Below are 20,074 nucleotides of genomic sequence, written 5' to 3' on the forward strand. Positions count from 1 at the left end.
GCATTGTGGCGCATGCAGTTGAGATTTAAATTTCCTCAAGGAGCGTCAAACCGAACGACTGCTACCGCAAGGTCACATACCAACGCCTCATTGCATCAATTTACACTTCCACATTCAGCATTTTCGCATTCGCATTTAGTAATAATTCTTTCCCATTATTCCTTTGTCTTTACAACAATGGCAGTTGGGACATACTAAGTCATGACTGATAGCAAAGCAAAAATATTATTTGCAAGGTGTGGAACCGAAGGCTAAGCTGGCCGATCGTAAGAAAAGAAAATAATGAATGAAGAAATTAACTCTCTCAAAATACTGCCGCTGGACTCAGGTTTGCTGCTAACAGAATTTGACGCGACTTGTGCCTGTGCCAAAAGGGAAAGAAAAACTGAATTATGTGCATAATGCCCTATGAATTATAGGCATCCTATTGCCGCCACAAGGACCGACTTAATGACGCCTGCTCTAACATAATTCGCAATCTAGTGACCTTGCTGCAGCTCACTAGCCCATGCAAAGCGTACTCGGAGCTTCATTGCTTAGGTAACGCACCATAATTATTAATGTCAAACCATTTAGCTTTCCGTCTCACACAAAAATTTCCGGCTTCTTTGTCACGAAATTCCTGAATGGCTCTCGAGAGGTCACGTGACCTTGCGACCTCCCCTTAACCTGGCCTCCAAGGCACCTGTCCACCCGGTTGTGCGCGACCGAAAGGGCCACAAAATTTTGGGAGTAAGCCGACCCCAGAAAATGGATCAAGGTGAATTAATTGGCATTAGAGGGTGGATTAAGGTGGGTTAGTGGGTTGTAATAGTGTAATCCCATATGATAATCCGATGGAAGGTACACGAAGATTCTAAAAGGTGATGACTCAGGCATAACATAAAAGGGCATTGGAAGATATTCCAGCAGGAGTTTTTGGGCTGTTGTGCGGACTTAAGGTTCGGTCCACGAGAAAAGGAGCTACTCTGAGTGCACTGAGGGATAATTTCGTAAGCAACTAATATGAATACATTCTTGCGTGCTTGTAGCCGTTGTGGTGGCTCAGTGGTCATGGTGCTCGGCTGTTTACCCGAACGACGCGGGTTCGATCCCGACCGCTGCAGTCGCATTTCAATGCAGGAGAAATGCTAGAGGCCCATCTACTGTGCGATATCAGCTGACATTAAAGAAGCGCAGGTGGCCGAAATTATCCGGAGGACCCCACTACGGCGTCCCTCATATCCTTAGTTGCTTTGGGACGTTAAACCCCCTAAACTATAAACCATAAACTTTCTTGCGTGAGTGTGTGAAGGTAAAAAAAAACATAACGGCCTATAGAGACACCCATCTTACTATGAGCATCCTGAATGGTCGACATGCTTGCCACGAAAATCGGTAGGCAGATGTTGCCAACATATTTAGGAAAGACGTAGGAGCGCAAAAATACAAACACTGGCGTAGCGAGACAAAGGTACGAGCGCTGTATCAGTAACAAGCTTTATTGGACGAATAGCGTTTATATGGCAGCTCCTTTACCGATGCGCCAAGGAGTGGACCACAAGCCTTCCCGTGTTTACAGATTCCTATCAAGAAATGCCACTTCACTCCGGCGCTGAACTATTGTTGTACCTCTGACACAATCATCTCCTCGTTCCTTGATCTTGATAAAAAGCGCAAGAGTGCACCGCAAGACACGAAACGCCCCACGTGGACTGCAAAAAAGGAGTCGTATACGAGTTACATGCGACAAGGTATACATTGGGCAAAGCGGACGATGACTCAATGAGCGCCTGTGTGAACACAAGCGTTCATTACGAAAAAAGGCTGCCATCTTGCAGACCACTGCCAAGTCTGCTCGGTGAAGAATCGTGTCGCCTGCGAGCCTTGCCTGTCGGATTGTAAAGTGTTAATGAAACGCCGCGGCAAAACTGAACGTGAACTCCTAGAAGACTTATATCAAGAAACGAGTAGATGTTTGTATCGGAGGTACGTCAGTAGTTCTGCGCCGGAGTGAAATGGTATTTCTTGAATCTTGATACGCATCTGTAAACACGTGAATGTTTGTGGTCCGCGCCCTGGCGCATTGGTAAAGGAGCTGGCATATAAACGCTATTCGTCTAATAAAGCTTGCTGACAGTACAGCGCTCTCATCGTCCCCTTACTACGTTCGTGTTTATATTTTTGCACTCCTATGTCTTTCCTAAGCATGCACCAATAAAATCAGCCCAGCTTTCTTCTCTGCCAACATATGTCCCTCCTAAATACGTCAAAAAAACAAGGTGATAAGAACACTGAAGTGTGTGTCACTGAGAGCCAGTAATAAAATAGTCTGAAAGTAACTAGTAGTTTCATCAATTCTTGCTACTTTTGGGCAGCTGTGCTCGTGAACACGGCCACGAACTCCTGAACGCGCTGGAACGTGAGCGCTAGTATTGCCGCAGGGTTATTTAAATCCCTTGTTTGCATTTCACCAGGAAGAAATTGTCGTGGAGCAAAAAAAAAAAAAAAACAAGAGGGGGGATCGCAGTGGTCAAAACTGGACCACCAATTGTATTACCACCGCCAGGAATGGTTTGGTTTATTTGGGTTTAATTAACGTCCCAAAGCGAATCAGGCTATGAGGGACGCCGTAGTGAAGGGCTCCGGAAATTTCGGCCACCTGGGGTTCTTTTACGTGCACTGACATTGCACAGCACATGGACCTCTAGAATTTTGCCTCCATCGAAATTCGACCGCCGCAGCCAGGATCGAACCCGCGTCTTTCGGGCCAGCAGCCTAGTGCCGTAACCACAGAGCCACCGCGGCGGAGCGCCGCCAGGAGTAGGTGACAGAGGCTAATTAAATTAGAGCGAATCTGTATCGATAACAAAAACACATTGGGAACGTTGCTACAAGACTCCGAAAAAAAATGATATACAAATTATTGCCAGGTTATCTTAATTGTGATGCATTTCAATATTATCAGGCAATGACCCAACTACTGTGAACCAGGATATGAGCTGTAAATTGGCTGTGTAAAGATTTCGGTCAGGTGAAATTAATTCGTGGAGCAATGCATTCAAACGCTAATGATGCCTTAAATCAAATTAAATCACTGAAATTATACTCAGAGTTTCTGTCACATATCTCAGAAGCAATCCCATATCTTCTGGCGCCTTTGATAGGTTTCCAAGATTTCACTGAATATAGTTCCTTTTCGTCATTTTTTGAATTGATGTTTTAATGCAAACACAAATTTCTCAGTTGTCTCCGAATCAATTGGATATCGTTAGGGAAGATGAAGATTTTAGTTTTTTTTTATTTTTATTGGCTTTAAATTATCTTTTCGTACAAAAGCTTGGACGAACGAAAAAAGCAGAAACGCCCGTGTGGAGATTAATCCGGTTGTCAGGGTGGAACCAGCGGAACACAGACGCAGGACAAGAGAAAAGGAGGAACACACCGTCGGCAACCGTCGGCATACGTTGGCAACCGATGTTTCAGGTAGTCAGCAGTCTTTTTCGGTACTTAAAAGAGTGGATACATCAAATTTTGGGGAGTGTGTTTTTGCACTTGAATGATGCATACGGCATTAGTAAACATAGATTACCGCGTGTAAATCCTCAGGGCTCAATAAATAAATTGTAAATATTTTTTTATCCTCTATAGTTTCATTTCACGTTACATTGCGAAACGATGGTTGCGACGTGGTAAGTGAGTATGAGATGACGTGAAGCATACAAAACCTGCGACATAACCACTGCTTTGCCGTTTGGAATTCATTCAAACTCTTACAATAAACTGCTCCAGATGCCGGAATGGCAGCAGTTTAGCAAAGGGCTATTTTACTGAAGGTTTCTACGCCTCACGTGATCTGGTGCTCACTTGTGACATCGCAGCCGTCTTTAGACTGCTGAAACCTAATCAACATGGAAGTATAAATTGAGTTACAAGTTAGGCAGTCAGCATGGACGAAAACAAATTAAGAAAATTTCGGTGTCCTTACCCCATTAAAATCCGTGATGCATTATCCATTTCGCTATCATTTTCTCAAGAACAGAATGGGCATGTCAGATTTGCACTGTGTGCATATATTTCTGCAGATTTTTTTTTTGCGCTAATTTTTTTCCTTTTTGAATAATACTGCTACTATTGTTTTCTTCCTATTTTCTCGTATCATTGACTTTGCGAGGTTGTTGTTTGCTTCATACATGACTCCTTTCTCAATTTCAGCGTAGCATTAAATCACCTTTCGCCGCCTTCGTTTATTCCTGTAACGTTTACTGCCCACGTGTGTGTATAAGTGTGCGTGCGTGCGTGCGTGCGTGTGCGCGCGTGATCAGGAGCGCGCTGAGTGGGAGTGTGCTCCTCGCGGTCGTCCGCGTGACGATAGTTTTCCCGATTTTCGTGTCAAAATTGTGACGTAACCGTTCGTCGTACACCGGCGCCAGTGGCTTCATACGATTTCTCGGTGCATATAGCATGCGACTCTTATTCAGGTTGGAGGCTAGCTCGAGAGAGAGATTTGAACCGCCGACACACGCAACTACCATTTAATGTCTTTCCCCGACTTTCGTTACAAAATTGTGCCGAACCGTGCGTCGTACAGTCGTGGTGTCATGAGCGTTCTCGTTGCACACAGGACACGTCTGCTACTCAAGTCTGAGGCTAGCTCGCGACAGGTAGTCGAACCGAGCGTCCGAGTGTTTCGGTGTTTCACTTGGCCCTTTATGGATTCAGCGTGTGGTATCAGCATTCGGAGGCGCGTCTTCGTTTCATTTCTCAGAGCGCAACCCGCATCGAAGTCAACCGCTCGCGATGACACACTAATGTTTTCGCCTCCACAGAATGTAAACAGTCTTAAGAGCTCTCTGATTTTTTTTTTTATTTTTTTTTTGGGGGGGGGGGGGGGGGCGGGGGTCCCTTTTCATTCACTACCTCGCCTCGCTTTTGGCTGCCCTTCCCTTCATATCAATGTTGAAGTTCCTTATCTTCAGGTAGGCTCGCCAATTTTAAAACATTTCTGAAACTTATCTCTTTTTCCTGTACCTAATGATGCAAACTTCAGAGATTTATACAGATGTAAGGATGCCTAAGGGATAAAACGTTGTTTGTGTTACCTTGAACCGTCGCAAGGTTCCCATACCGGGTGTTTCACCTAAGCTATTATGCAATATTTAAAAATAGGTTTGTTTGTTTTTTCACTTAGAAGAGCGTTTTTCTTTCGACATAGAACTGTCAGCAGTGTAGCGCATCAGAATAGAGCTAAGACGTGCTAACTAGTAGAGTGGTTTACTAATATCTGTCAAATGCAATACTAACACCTGTCAAATGCAAAATTGACAGGTGAAAAGGCAGCGATGGAGGCTAAATGTGGAACCTTAGCTGCTGCAAATGCAGAGCTTGAAAAGCGAGTAGTCAAACTGGAGCTTTATTCAAGGAATACAAATATCGAGATACAGGGCGTTGTTAAGGAAGAAGGTTAAGATGTTGGGAAAATTGTCTGGAAAATCGGGATAACCATACGTGAGCCAATTGTCGAAGGCGAGATCGAGTCTTGTCATCGTGTCCCTTCAGTACCGTTCAGTACCGTTCTACGTAAACGAGCACCTCTGCCCTGCCTTGAAGAAATTGCTCGGCATGGCTGTCAAACGAAAATACCTGCATAAGTGGAAGTCGGTCTGGACCTACAACGGCAGAGTCTTCGCTAAGCAAAGTGACGATTCAAGCCCGCTAGAGATAACTCGTGAGCAAGACCTTCAGAAAATACAGTGAACGGCACTGTATCCGTGCTTGTTTTCCGTCAATAGCCATGAACTATCATAACTTCGCTGTAGCTCAGAATATTTTCCTTCCGTCACCCGCAGTGCATTCTGTTTTGCATCTTAATGTTCGTTCTTCGGTAGGCAAAACAGAAGACCTGGAGTGTTTCTTTGGCCAACTTTCTTTTAAACCAGGCATAATCATGTTAACCGAGACTTGGTATTGCGATAACTCTGATGTTTTTAGCCCACAAGGGTATAGGAAATTTTTTTTTAATCGTGCGGGCCGCCGAGGAGGTGGCGTCGCTCTTTATGTCGAAACTGGTCATGATTGCGAGTTACTTTCCAATTTTTCCACGTCAAATGATGATTGTGAAATTTTAACACTGAAATATAGAAACAAACTAGCTTCGGTTGTATACCGACCTCCAAGTGGAAATTTGCCGTCTTTCCTTCACTTCGTTGAAATGTTTTTAGATTATGTTCGCACCAATAACTTTCGTTTATTATGCGGAGGTGATTTCAACATTAACGTTCTACAAGATACATCGATCACACGCGATTTCACCTCAAGGCTCTATTCATCATGTTTTATTAATATAATCACAACACCCACTCGCGTCACACTGTCAACATCATCTGCTTTAGATCTCCTGATAACTAACGCTGAAGCTGTAATCTCCGATGCCGGTTCAATCGCATGTGATATCAGTGACCATTGCCCTGTGTTCATGTTTTATTATCCTTTTGATCACTCTAATACTTGCGCAGATAAAATGGTTACAGTGCAGTGTGTTTCAGATGTGGCAATATCTGCCTTTAGGCATGACATCGAGGCATGTGACTGGTCGTTTGTTCGGGATGCATGTAATGTTAATGACGCATATATGAAATTTATGCACGTATTTTTGCAACTTTATAAAAAACATTTTCCCAGTAAAACAATGAAACCATCAAAAAAAGTTCGAAAACCCTGGGTAACCCTTGCTCACGCTAAGATGATTAAAACGAAGAACCGACTTTTTCATATTTTTCTTAGCACTAGAACCGAAGCAGCATTAAGGGAATTTAAAGCTTTCCGAAATAAGCTAAATTCCGAACTACGGAGTTCTAAGAAAAGTTATCTGGAGAAATTATTTTCCAATGTAAATAAAAAACACCCTGAAGCTGCCTGGAAAGTGGTAAATAATCTACTCGGCCGAGATAAAAGGAAAGACGCTCTACCTGATTACATTAAACACAATGAACGAGTACTTTCCGGTGTAGAACTGGCGGATTTTTTTAACGAACATTTTGTTAATATAGCTAAGCCAAACAATCACTCGCTTTCACTGCATAGTAAGTCGGCTTCGAATTCTGTTGATAGTCTATTTCTTACTCGCACAGATGAGCTAGAAGTATATGCAAGATTCATGTCACTAAAAAACAGTAAATCATTGGATATACATAATTTGCAAATCAAGCCAATAAAAGAAGTAATTCACATCATTGCTCCAGTACTTAGTTATATCTTTAACCTTGCCATTGACGTTGGCGAATTTCCAAGTGCCATGAAAATAGCTAGAGTGTCGGTGCTTTATAAAGGCGGTGATATGAAAGAACCCACAAACTATCGACCTATATCTGTTCTGCCCGTGTTCTCGAAGGGGTTTGAGAAAATTTTATACACGAGATTAAATAACTTTTTCAATAAGATAGGCCTTATTTCGGATGCGCAGTATGGTTTCAGAAAGGGAAGGTCTACGGAGTCAGCACTCCTGGCGCTCAAAGAATGCATTATACAAAATATTGAAAACCGACAGATTACCCTTGGGTTGTTTATAGACTTTAGCAAGGCTTTTGACTCTCTTAATCATGATATTTTAACTGCAAAACTCTTAATAAATGGCGTTCGTGGTAAACCTCTTCAGCTATTCAAGTCATATTTGGAAAACAGATCACAATGCGTATGTATTAACAATCGAATGTCATCCCCATCACATATATTAAATGGCGTCCCGCTAGGTAGCGTGTTAGGTCCTCTATTATTTAATCTGTTTATTAACGACATAGTTTGTGTCGACACGACAGTTAATTTCGTTATCTATGCTGATGATTGCAATAGTCTCCTTTCAGGTATTGATGCAACTAATTTAGTGATCAGATGTAATCATTTGCTTGAGAGAATTGGTCATTGGTCACAATCAAATCAGCTTAAAAACAATCCTAAAAAAACTAAGGTCATGCTTTTCCGGGCTCGAAGTAAAGCATTTGTTTTAGATCAGCCAATTAAATTTAATGGACAGGATATTGAAGTGGTTGAGCACCACAAGATTCTTAGCGTTACATTCTCCCCATATTTAACATGGGATTTACACGTTGAGAGAATATGTAAGAAGCTTTGCTCTGCAACTGGGGCAATATCACGTACACGCGCAATTCTTCCGGTAAAAATAAAACTTCAAATATATTACGCTTTGTTTGCCTCACAAATTAATTACTGCAGCTTGGTGTGGCTAACAACAACTAAACAGAACCTAAACAAACTTCTCGTGCTACAAAAAAAGGCTATTCGTCATATATTTTGTCTAGATTATCTATCTTCCACCCTATATTTTTTTCAGCAGTACAAACTTCTTCATGTAAACTATATGTATGAGTACAGACTCTTACGCTCACATTACTTTTCACCTGTCGGTTTTCGGTCACTTTTAGCAATTACTGGTCCATTGCAGCATCACACTAACATCCTGAACACACGCAGTAAAGACACATGGCTCGTACCCTTTTTCCGCACCGACTACAAGCTCCAGTCTTTACGTCACAATCTTCCGTCCATATTAAACAAATATCAACACATCAAATGTTTAACACCTGTTCAACTTCTACAGCTTTTTTCCAATTTGTAACGCAGTTTTCGCTACAGTATTTTCTAGTTATTCGTTCATAGTTTCCTTCCATTTGCTCACGAAGATGCCTTCTCATTACTCATGTGATTTGTGTCAATCTGAAACAAAAAAATGCAGTGTTTTTGCACACTTTTCTTACTGACCTACTTGTAAGTGTTTCTTATTTTTTGTAAAGATTAATATTTCATGTTTAACCTTTTTTTTTCATCATTATTATCAGTATTGTTATTATTTATTGGTGTCGTCTATGCTGCCTTGTAAGGGTTGCCTGGGCCTCGTCAAGCTCTTTGATTACAGCTTTTAGCCCAGGTGACCCACCAGCCTTTCTGGTAAATAAATCTCAAGTTCAAGTTCAAGTTAATTTTCTAACTATTGTCGTAAGTCTCCTTTCTAACTGAGAGTTGCGTAGCCCACCGTAAGCAATATCTCTATCAGTGTTCACAATTTCCGAAACGCAGCTAACCTCGGTGGTGTTGCCCAAAAAATTTTGCCTGCATCGCGCTTTCTAAAAGCTTTCAGGCAAAGCAACCCCTCCAGTGCGCGTATCTCTGCGATATATCAAAAATTTGTTTGGCTGCACTTACGAGGGTAACTGCGTTTTAGAAGTCTAATAACTTATATGGATGTTAGTTACGATGGGCTAAAGGCCTTTCAATAAACAAGGAGACTAGTAGTGATAGTTCAAAAGTTAACTGTTCAATATAAGTTAACCAGCCTACTAATCAGCATGTTTTAGCTGTATTCTGATTAACACTGTCAATGTTCGGCTACACTCAGCATAAATACATGCGAATGTTGTATAAGGTAGGACCGTGCCCGCCGTACCTTAATTAGTAGAGCACCGTACGCGACATGCGGTGTCGTTGGTTCGGGTCCCACCGACTGCACGTAGTTCTCTTTTCTGCCACTTTCTTCAATTCGGTCTCGTAAGTTAAAAAAGAAGATATAATCGACAAGGTTCCTCTCATGAACGAAGCCGCAATAATAAAAAAAGTAACAGTCCCCGATGCCTGCCGTGACCTGAAAGACAGTCGGCTTCTTTTTAAACGCATCTTTAATGGACTCAACTTCCCTATTTGTGTCTGCTCACGTGTAATAAGGCCAGGAAGTGCAAACGGTATGTACCAGTCAGGGGACTTTACGGCAGAAGCGTCTGAGTAGTTTGGGTGAGCGAAAGTCACACGTATACAACTTACACTCTGAATCAGGTTCGCACTTCTATCCAAGATGGCAGTTTAGGCAAACTGGTACGACAAGGTTAAAAAAATTCGAGCTCTCTATGCGCGAACGTGTGTAGGATAGCAGAAACACGAGCGCTCACTTCCAATTCATGGTTGAAATTAAGAGCTCGTGCGCCTTCTCTGCCTACCCCACTGTCGTGTTTTGCGTACCGCGACAATTTTGGAACAAGGCTGTACTTTATTGTACGGACAGAGACAGCGTGACTGAACTGCTTCTGAGGTTCAGTAGACTCCGCGCTTCGTGTTTGGCAAATTTCAGCCAGCGATAGTACAGGCCAGAGACCGCGCCAAAATTTACTGTTGAGTCACAAAAAAAGAAAAACATGCCTTATTATCAAGGGGTCAGCAATTGTGGCTTTAAAACGAGAAACCAAAAGACGTGAGAACTCGGAAGGCACGTGTCTTGAAGCAGGCCTTGTCAGCCCGAACTGTAAACACCTGGGACCTCCGGCGAAGTAAAGGCGGTGGTAAATAAATCCGTTCATTGCGCGCGTGCGAGGGTGCGATGACGCGACGCGTGCTCGGAAGCACGCGCGCAGACAGCGCTACACGCGCGTAATCTACGCGCATGCGGTCAGCACCACACGCGTGGCAAGTTATCTCGAAGACGCGCGCGCGCGGAAGGTTTTCTCGGCGGAAAGCGCGAGGCGCCGCCAGCGAGACGGATGTCGTCATCAGCCGCGTTCAAAGAGCCGCTGCGGATCTCGCGGACGCTTTCCTTGTCCGCTTAGCTCGAACGCCAGCTAGTGAGTTACCCGTTTTCCTTTTCGCGTCGCAAAAGAGAAAAAAAGATGCGAAAATAAGACTGATATGTGTGCGCTACCAAGTAGAAGTCATAGGGACAGGTTCCCCCTCTCCCCACAGCACGAAAACATCCGGGGAGATAAGTGTGAGTGGGCAGTGTAGCTAGAGGAGGGTTCAGTGCATGGTGAGAAATGGAGCGCTGCTTAAAACGCCATGTATTATGCGTATACTCCATCAGAAGAAGGAGTGAGCTTCGAGTGGGCCTTCGTGGGTCTTCTTGCTTGCGCTGTTTACCGAACTAAGCCGCCTTTGTCAATTTAGAGGCTCCACAGTTATTTAGCTGGCTCCAAAACCGCACATGAGTTTGTTAACGTCTTCAACCGAGTACTTTTAATAAGGCAAGTGAAGTGTGTGCTATCTGTAAAACAAAACAAAAAAGTTATCAGAAGGGAAATGAATCACATGCACAAAACATTTTGTAGAAGAAAAATTCCGTTCGACGACCGTTTACGAAGGGGTGCTATAAGTCTTGAGCTTCACCCTGATCCAAATGAGCATTGGCAACTTTTAGAACCTTACTAGAAAACCTATAATCTTAATACATTCCGGGCCCAGTTTCATCCCGCTAATACAGAAGCCCCCCCCCCCCCCCCCCCCTTTTTTTTTTTGGCGAGCTGAAGTAGTCGCTTATTTCTACGAACTTCACGCCGGAGGAGTGCCCTGGTGTGATGAGTTTTCTCTTGCACAAGGAAAGTCTCAAATAACATTTTGATACTCTCTCAGCAGCTGTATCAGAGAGTGCCGCTTCAAACGGCACAGTTAAATGGTGGGTGGGTCGATTGCATCCGGCCCTTTGAGGACTAGCATTTACAACGCCCCGGAAGACATATAGATCCGACCGCTTGGAAAAATGTCAACATCCTTCACGAAATAATTTTGAACGATGGAAGCATATCGGCTAACTGCATAGCAGAGACCCTAAATAATTCACAAGTGTGGTTGTGCTACATACAACCCAATGTGCTAGACGTGACGAAGGCTTCCGCAAAGTTGGTCCTCAAATGCCTCAATGCCGACCGGAAGCATGAACCCGTGGCGACTTCTCAGGGCATTCTTCGCTGTTTTGAGACAGGCGTGAGACGAGTTTTTAGTCTGAGCTTCTCAAATTGGATGGGACAGGGTTATTTCCGTATGATACCGAGAGCAAAGAGCAGTTGAAGTAGTGGAGCCATCCGCGTTCACCGCAGCCAAAGGAGTCCGGAACGGAAAGATCATCCGCCAAGTGATGGCGTCCATACATTAGGACTGGAAGAGAGGTGCGGTTGTGGGTTGTACTAGAGGCGCGGGAGCCATGAGCAGAGCAGCTGCGCTAAATAAGCCAGGAAGGGGTCACAGAATGTCGGGAAAACATGTTGACGGGAGGGCTGTTCTTGCATGGCAATGCCCCAGCTAAAAAAACTTCCCCATTTTTACCGAAACTGACTGATATCAAATAAGGAGAAATCCGCCTTGCTCAGCCAATTTAACTTCCAGTGACCGCCATTTGCTTCCAGATCTGGGCACACATTTTTCCGCCCGCGAAGATACCTGCTGCAAATGTGTGCTTTGATGCTTAACGATGCACAGTTCTTTTTTCCTGAAAGGCCTATAGGCGCTACAAGACTGACGTCAAAGGTGCATTCACCTTCGAGGAGAATGTGCTGAATTACTGGCGAATTTCACTGTTGTGCCATAAATTTTTCTTTGTAAAGCTTTAATACTTATCACCCCCCCCCCTCCCCCCTATTTGTTTTATTCTACTGAAAATGAATGTGCTGCTTTTGTGTTAGCTTTTGTCCTTCCATCGCCTCCGTTTCTTTAAAAAGTTTACTTCTTTTATCTTTTGCTTTATAATATTGCACATAGCACATTCGCTGCCTTCTCTCTTTTTCTTCTGTTAGGCCATAACACAGTGGCGCAAAGTTATTTAAATCAAATCACTTTGTCAATCATATCCTCCTTAAAATAGCACGGCCTGTTTGTCTCTCCCGAATCGCTCCTTAAAAATTGCCCATGGTGCTGTACTAACCTACCACTTTTTTTATCGTTTTTTTTTTTCAATTTTTGTCAACGACTACTGGAGAACATAACCGCTGCACCACTTCCATGGCCTTACAGGGACCGTGTACGCCACTGCATTCAATTTTTGCTCAGTAAAAATCAATCCTATGGCTTTTTCTCGGTACGTTGATGTTTTTTTCGGCCGCAGAAGGCACATTTATGGCTGTGAAAATTGGGTTTAAAAATTTTCCTGCAAGTCTATCCAACCCTGTGACGGCTACAGGGAACAATACCCCTAGATCAAGTGTTTTGAAGCGGATATCGGTGTCTGGGATCTGCGCCTAAGAAACTGGACTGGAAATGGACGGGGTAAAATGGGCAGCTTATGTAATACGATTCCTGTATTCCATTTCTCGGTTTTCGTACTGGTCTTGTCCATGAAGGCTGCGTTTTCAGTGAAAATAGCGTCCTCGTCATTAGAATATAGTAGTCTATCAATACAGGGCAACATTAATTTGTTCACAACGTACATGAATAACCGACGCAGCTGTGTTCAAATGAGCAGCCGAGAATCCTATTTTGCAGACTCGCCGCGGTGGCACAGTGGTTGAGGCGCTCGTCTGCCAAGCCGGAGTACCAGGGCTCGAACCCGACCGCTGCGGCTGCGATTCGATGGAGGCGAAACGCAAAGGGTGCCCGTGTGCTGTGCGATGTCAGTGCACCTTAAAGATCCCCAGGTGGTCGAAATTATTCCGGAGACCTCCACTATGGCACCTCTTGCTGTCTTTCTTCTTTCACTCTCTCCTTTACCCCTTCCCTCACGGCGTGGTTCGGGTGTCCACCGAGTTGTGTGAGACAGTTACTGCCTGATTTTCTTTCCTCAAAAACCAATATTCCAAAACCAATGTTGACTATGTTGCTTCGTGGTATTTTTGATTTTTTCTGTGTTCTTTGCTTTGACTTCTTCCAGGGACATCGCTAACAGCAATGCGTCCTGAAAGCAGTAAAAGTACTAGATGAATGAACAAACTTTTCAATTTCTTTCGCGCAGTGGTGGACGCAATGGGCAGACCGCACGCCGGCACGATGCAGGGCCGCATTGCGGCGTACGGTGCGTACGACCAGTGTCTGGCGGTGCGGCACGACCAGGGGCTGTTCCAGGGCAGGTACTGCATGGTGCACCTGGAGAGCGACGGCTCACGGTTTTCGCCATCACTGCGATTCATCGTCAACAAATACGTCGAGCACTACGGTCTCCAGGTGGGCAACCGCTACACTAGTGGCATGTGCCGCAGCGCTGGCCGTGGTTCTTAACCGCACCCATCCGATAAAAATTACTGATTACTGTTCTTTCGGCTCGCCACTTAATGATAATGATTACTAACAGATAAACGCTTGCGCGGCAGCCTTGAAAACTAGAGTGGACCTTGTTCCGTTCCCGCACACAGATACGTATATCGCATCAAACTCGACGGCAACATCCCTGTTGATCAGATCGCAGTAAGTATATGCTAGACGGTACTCCTGGAAGAGGGGTATACATATGTGTTTAAAATGCCGGACTATATATACAGGTTGTTGTTTTTTTACGCAGTTTTTAAAAATAGACTTTTTGAGTGAGAAGACCTCTTTTTTCGGCATAACATTGCAGCGGTGTAGTGCATCAGAATACAGCTAAGGTGTGCTAACTTGCAGGCTGGGTAGCTAATATTTATTAGTTAACTTTCTAACTATTATTGTTAGCTTCTTTAATTATTGAGATGCGTGTAGCCCGCCGTGAGTAATATGCATAGCACGTTTTGATGATGATGAATTTTCAAAGCACAAGGGCATCTGTGGCCAAAGAACGCCATTGCACAAGGTTGTTTCTTCTACTCAAGGTGGAGTCAAAGACCCATTTCCAAACAATTCAGTCTAAACAAGCCGAGCACCCGGCAGGGGAAAGCTTGTACTCATTGTATCACTGGTGGTACCCTTCGGCACGGGGGATCGAACTCCGACCCTCCCGCATGCAAGGCGGCTTCTTAAAGCACTAGGCCACCACTGCGGTCGCATAGCAGTTTTTAGAAATTCGGAAAACGCGGTTAGCCACGGCGCTGTGGCCCAACAAACTTTCGCCCTTTCGACTAGCTACTGGCACCGGAAAGGATGCTTTGCCTGCAAGCTCCTCGATAGCGCATGTATTTTGTCGGCGCTGCGCCGACGCTAACCGCGTTTTTTGAAATTCCAGAAACTTATATGGATATTAATTGCAATTGAATGCACGCCTCTCAGAAAATAAGGAGCGAAACGGTAATAATTAAAAGGTTAGCTATTGAATACTAGTTAAGCAGCCTGCTAGTTAACACGCCTTAGCTGTTTTCTGATGTACTACACCGCTGACAATGCTATGCCGAAGAAAGCGCCTTTCTAGCTCAAAAAACTTATTTTTAAAAAATTGTGTAAAGTCTTAGGTAAAACACCGTGCATACTCAAAGATCTGCAGGTCTTTAAAGCCCTCCCCTAACATCTGAACTTCAAAGCCCGCTTTATTATCGTATAACGGTGTAAGATAATTCTTCCACCATTGGCATTCAGGTGCAAGACCAGACTCAGCACATGTTTGCGCAGTAATTCTGCCATGGACACCGAATGAAACACGTTTCTCTGAATGGCTGGCCTTTGCGTGTTGGTCACTGTTCGACGGTGTACTGGGAAACTTTTCACTCAGCAATGGTTTTTTAGGACGCAAGGTGTTGGCCACTAGCATATCACAACGATAGTTTCGTGACGTACCTCTGCGTGGAAAAATTGAGTCACCGTTGGGGTAGTATGTCGTTACCGAGAACTTCCCAACTCTCCTCATGATCAAAAAGTAGTACCGATGACCGCGACCTATAAAAGATATGCGGGCCATATCACAAACGCCTTTTGACACCTGAAGTCAGGTGGCACTGGTGCACTTGGCACTGCGTGCACCGGACCGGGTGCGAGGTATGGTACTGTATAAAGGTAAACGTCTGGGAGGTCTACCCCGGAGCACAGCCTAGTGGGTGGGTTTTTTTCCTGCCCAGTGTCACATCTGTGGATGAAACTAAAAAAAATGAAAAATTCACGTTCGCGGGAGCTGTATTCGAGCCCGCGGCGGCGATAACAGACCAGATCTGCTGGCCGGTGCTTCAGGCCACTAGGTCATCGCCGCCGCTTAAAACCCCGGCTGCTAGTATCTCGCGCTGTGATTAGGAAGCCGTCGTCAACCATCATCTTCCATCCGAGCGCGTAGAAGCGCTATCAGGCGAGCATGGAGCAAGCCACATGAAACGGCGGGAGATAAGAAGCAGTGAAATTAAATTAATGCTATCGCAATGTCATCGGGTAACGGTAATTAAGCAACCTACAATTTTTTCCCTTGCTCTGCGCTAGATCCGGGCCACGATAGGTTAATGTACAGAGAAATCAGAAACCGCACGCAATCTGGATGAAAACGAGCAACAAGCATAGATCTTCTCATATTTTTGCCTTTTTGCCACTGGACTGTGCCACCAGCGTTCTATACGCCGGATTTCAAAGCGGCATATACCGCGCATGCGCAGCACAGTCCAACGCTCACGCGCGCTCAATCAAGCTGTGGACAGCGAAAAGGTCTATAGAAGCGGTTGCGCGTCTCCTCGTTTTATTGCACGAACAATAGTACGCTCATGAACGGGCTTTCGCGTAGCGGCGGCCGGTAGCCACGCGTGTCATTTAGAATGACCTCTGACACCATACCATGCCTAGTGACGTCATAGCGTGACGCCATACCAGGGTGAGGGAGGGGCTACCAAGTCGAGTCGTCGCGCAGCGGCGGCCGATAGCCACGCGTGACCAGTAGACGCGGCGCACGGCGTTCCTTCTGTTGGAGGCGCTGGGCTTTAGCTTTCGCAACCTACCAGGCTTAACCAAAGCTAAGCCCCCACCAATTTTTTTGCTGTGTTTGCGTGCTTCTTTTAATTTCACTTTCGAAATGCGCCCTTTGACAACGCTGCGACAGGCCGCCTAAGAATCTGTGACAATGTTCGGCTTCTTTCTGGAAGCGACGGCTGCTAGCATGATGGCTGCTCCTCCGCCTCAGAGACTTCTTTGGTTTGGACTGACCCGCAACAGGCCCGAGAAAGCAGGTTTTTTAGATTACGGTTTATGGTTTATGGGGGGTTAACATCCCAAAGCGACTCAGGCTGTGAGGGACGCCGTAGTGAAGGGCTCCGGAAATTTCGACCACCCGGGGTTCTTTATCGTGCACTGAAATCGCGCAGTAAAAGGGCCTCTAGCATTTCGCCTGCATCGAAATTCGCCCGCCGCGGCCGCGATCGAACCCGCGTCTTTTGGGTCAGCAGCCGAACGCCATAACCACCGAGCCATCGCGGCGGGGCGGTTGTTTAGATTAATGTTGTCGTGAGTGGGGTTCTGCATTCTCTATTGCAGCTGTTCCAATGCGAGGTACGTTTGTGTTGCGGGTACATGGGGTAGAACGAACTATGACCTTTCTTTGAAGTTGTTCTCTAGAGGCTGTGCACAAAGGCATGTCCTTTTTTCCTCAGGAAAAAAAAAAATTGTGCGCCGGCCGAGCAGAACAGTGGCCATGTATTAGGCATCAAGAACCACAGACACAGAGGCTCAGAGGATCGATATGTTCGAGGGTTCTCAGCGTGTACCCTTAAAAGCATTATTCGCAGTACTGACCAAGAATGCCAACATTAAAGCACTGATCTATAATCACTGATAGCAGCAACGCTTCACGTGTGTCAAGTACCTCCTGTTATAAGCACCAGCTCTATCGTTAAACGAAGCACATCTACAGTGAAAGGCAGGACTAACTATATCACCTTCGCACTTTCACTATATGAGGCGACTTATCGCCTCATAGAGTGACCGTTCTTAAACGGTCACTTTTACTAATAACGCCTCAGAGTTGTTAACAAAACTTCCGTAGTCTGCGCATATGCGCTGCTAACACTACTGTCGTGACACCACTGTGGTACGTAGCCCATGCTTTACCCCCTTCTTCTATCACCTGCCAACAGTATGTCGGCAACATATCAAGAGCGGCGGAATCCGGCAGTCGACTCCCGGTGCCACTCTACAAGCTCGGGGTCTGTGTGCCTTCCATGTGCCAAAAGGAAGACCTGCAGGTCATCATCGACCACTGTAAGGACGCCTTGTCAAACGGAGCGCACTAAGAATTGCACGCTTCCTTCGCCATGTGACCGTAAAATCCCCCTGTACTGAGAAGATGGCGCCATATCTTCATCCTGCCATCGTCCTCGCCGCTTTTGCACTAACTCTTAATTTTTCACTCTGAATTTTCTCTCCCTTCCGCCTTTCCGCGATGCATAGCAGAACTAGCGATGGATGATTTTGCATCAGATAAACGGCAAAACATAAGCACATACGCAAGACAGCACATCGCAGCCGATTGCAGATGATCGGTCCCTAAGTGGAATAAAGTTTTACATCAAAAACTGATCATAACGCCAGCGCGAAGCAATCGCACATTCTCGTATTTTAAACTCACCAACAAGTTTTGACCCTTAGATCTCAAGCAATAATAGGCGAGGTGGTTAGAGGAGGAATTCGGCCAGAAAGTGGTTATGTCACGTTTTTTTTAGCATGGAGGGATCTTATTTAAAGGATGCTCTTAGCCCTTATGGTAAACGAACAAGCCGAAGTTGTCGGCCAATGACGCATGCATGAAATTGCATCTCGGAGTGTGATTATCTGGCTTCGTGGGCAGGTATTAGGCGTCGATTGAACGGACGTTTTATGCTCTTTCGGGTTAGGTTAAAAAGTCTGTCTACTTAATTCATGCTTCTGCTCGTGTGTTTTCGGAGGTAAGCCGGAAACGAAGCGAAGCAGCTTTAGTGCTGTTTTTTTTTCTGTTGGTTCTTTTCTTATAACTTTATGCATCGTTATGGCCTTCCCTGCGCACAGTATGTGCCGCTGTCCGCAGTCGTAGCAGTCCCGGGGCAATTTATTACTTTCCCCTTAATTTAAACATTGCTCTTCCGAAATTGGTCTGGCAGACATTCTTGTCCTCTTAGTACACTCACTTGCCATCTATACCTTAAGGTTACTGCTTTATAATGGTCTAATTTCCATTTATTTACTGCAGATGAGCGCTAGAAACCATTACTCAAATTATTTCATTTAACGAAAATGCAGAACTGTGTCTCTGTTGCACCGAGGTCCTGCCGCCCTTTTCCCGCTGAAATAAGCATGATTTTCTCCCCCGGACTTCTTTCCTCTTTCGATCCCCATGCTGTATAGGTTTTCGCGCACACGCAGTGCTGCAGTTCAGCAATGCAGTGAACTACAACACTCCATTTAAGATCATTCTTGCCTTTATTACATCCCGTTTCTGTCCGAAACGAACGCCTATTTACTGGCTCGATTTCTCTTCTGCATTTAGTCACCAAAGACCTTGGCTCTCCGTTGAAGGTGAAGTGGTGTGCGGTGGAGGAACCAGTCAAACTGGACAGACGCCAAAGTGTGATCCTGTAAGTTCCTCGCTTTGCACCTACTATTAAGACTTGGCAGCGGTAACTTAGGCAAATGAAATCTTTTCATCACATTGTCGTGCAGAAAAATCATAACGCAGCTTATTTCACCCTAGAACCAATTAGGGCATTGTGTTCACAAGCCTTTGATTGGGGAGTGATAGACCTTATAGCTCTGAAGAAAGAACATCACATAAAGAAGGCTTAAAATATTTGTTTAGGCGCCAAAAGAATCGTGGCCTCATTTGGTGCAACTTAAGTAACCACACCTGCGTCATTACGTCACTGATGTGGCATTTGGCCTCTCTCTGAAATTGCGCAGTGAAATGAACACACTGCTCTCTTTGCTGTTTGAAATGAGACCCTCGTTTATAATGCACATTATATATGACAACATTCCACACTTCTCTAGGTGCATCTTTGGAGTGTGGATATCGTTTATTCTTTTTGGGACTGGTTATGACATCTACAGAACGATGTTCACCGTGAATGACAACGAGGAAACTGGAAAACAGGCGTCCACTGGTAAGTGTCTTGTTGCGAAAACTCACTGACAACGATCGGGAAGCAACTTGACAGTCAAGAAAACTACGCCTATGCGAAGCATCGCAATTAATAGCGAGCTTACGTTCCGAAGTCACTGCGGTATAAAGTTCCGCCATAGCAACCAACTCAAAATGATAGCCGCCACATGATGTGTTAGTTGACAGAAAGGAGGAAAGAGTCGAAGAAGGAGGTTTGTCTTCGAGGCGCTTCCTTGTACAGCTTCAAATTTATTGGGCATGCGCACCGCCAAGGAATCACAGGCGTCCGATGTGCCCTGGAAAGGAAGTGGCCGCACATGATAATACGGCCAGCTCATTACAGCGTAATTAAGTTGTTTTTCTTTCTGGCTCAGTAAAGCACGTGCCTAAGCGGCGCTTTTT

The 20,074-nt window shown here is 45.0% G+C and overlaps 1 protein-coding gene across 1 annotated transcript in view; it reads left to right on the forward strand.

The window, feature by feature from the left end:
* LOC149353655 (nose resistant to fluoxetine protein 6-like) overlaps positions 1-20,074 on the forward strand; it is a 39,810-nt gene that overhangs the window by 3,988 nt on the left and 15,748 nt on the right. The window contains exons 2-5 of the mRNA XM_089575845.1: positions 13,688-13,896; positions 17,676-17,799; positions 19,061-19,148; positions 19,561-19,673. Coding sequence (XP_089431971.1) covers positions 13,688-13,896; positions 17,676-17,799; positions 19,061-19,148; positions 19,561-19,673 — 534 coding nt within the window. The remainder of the gene's footprint in view (positions 1-13,687; positions 13,897-17,675; positions 17,800-19,060; positions 19,149-19,560; positions 19,674-20,074) is intronic.

The sequence above is a fragment of the Amblyomma mixtum genome, chromosome 3, assembly GCF_055824585.1.
Source record: "Amblyomma mixtum isolate Tamu chromosome 3, ASM5582458v1, whole genome shotgun sequence".
Classification (NCBI taxonomy): Eukaryota; Metazoa; Arthropoda; class Arachnida; order Ixodida; family Ixodidae; genus Amblyomma; species Amblyomma mixtum.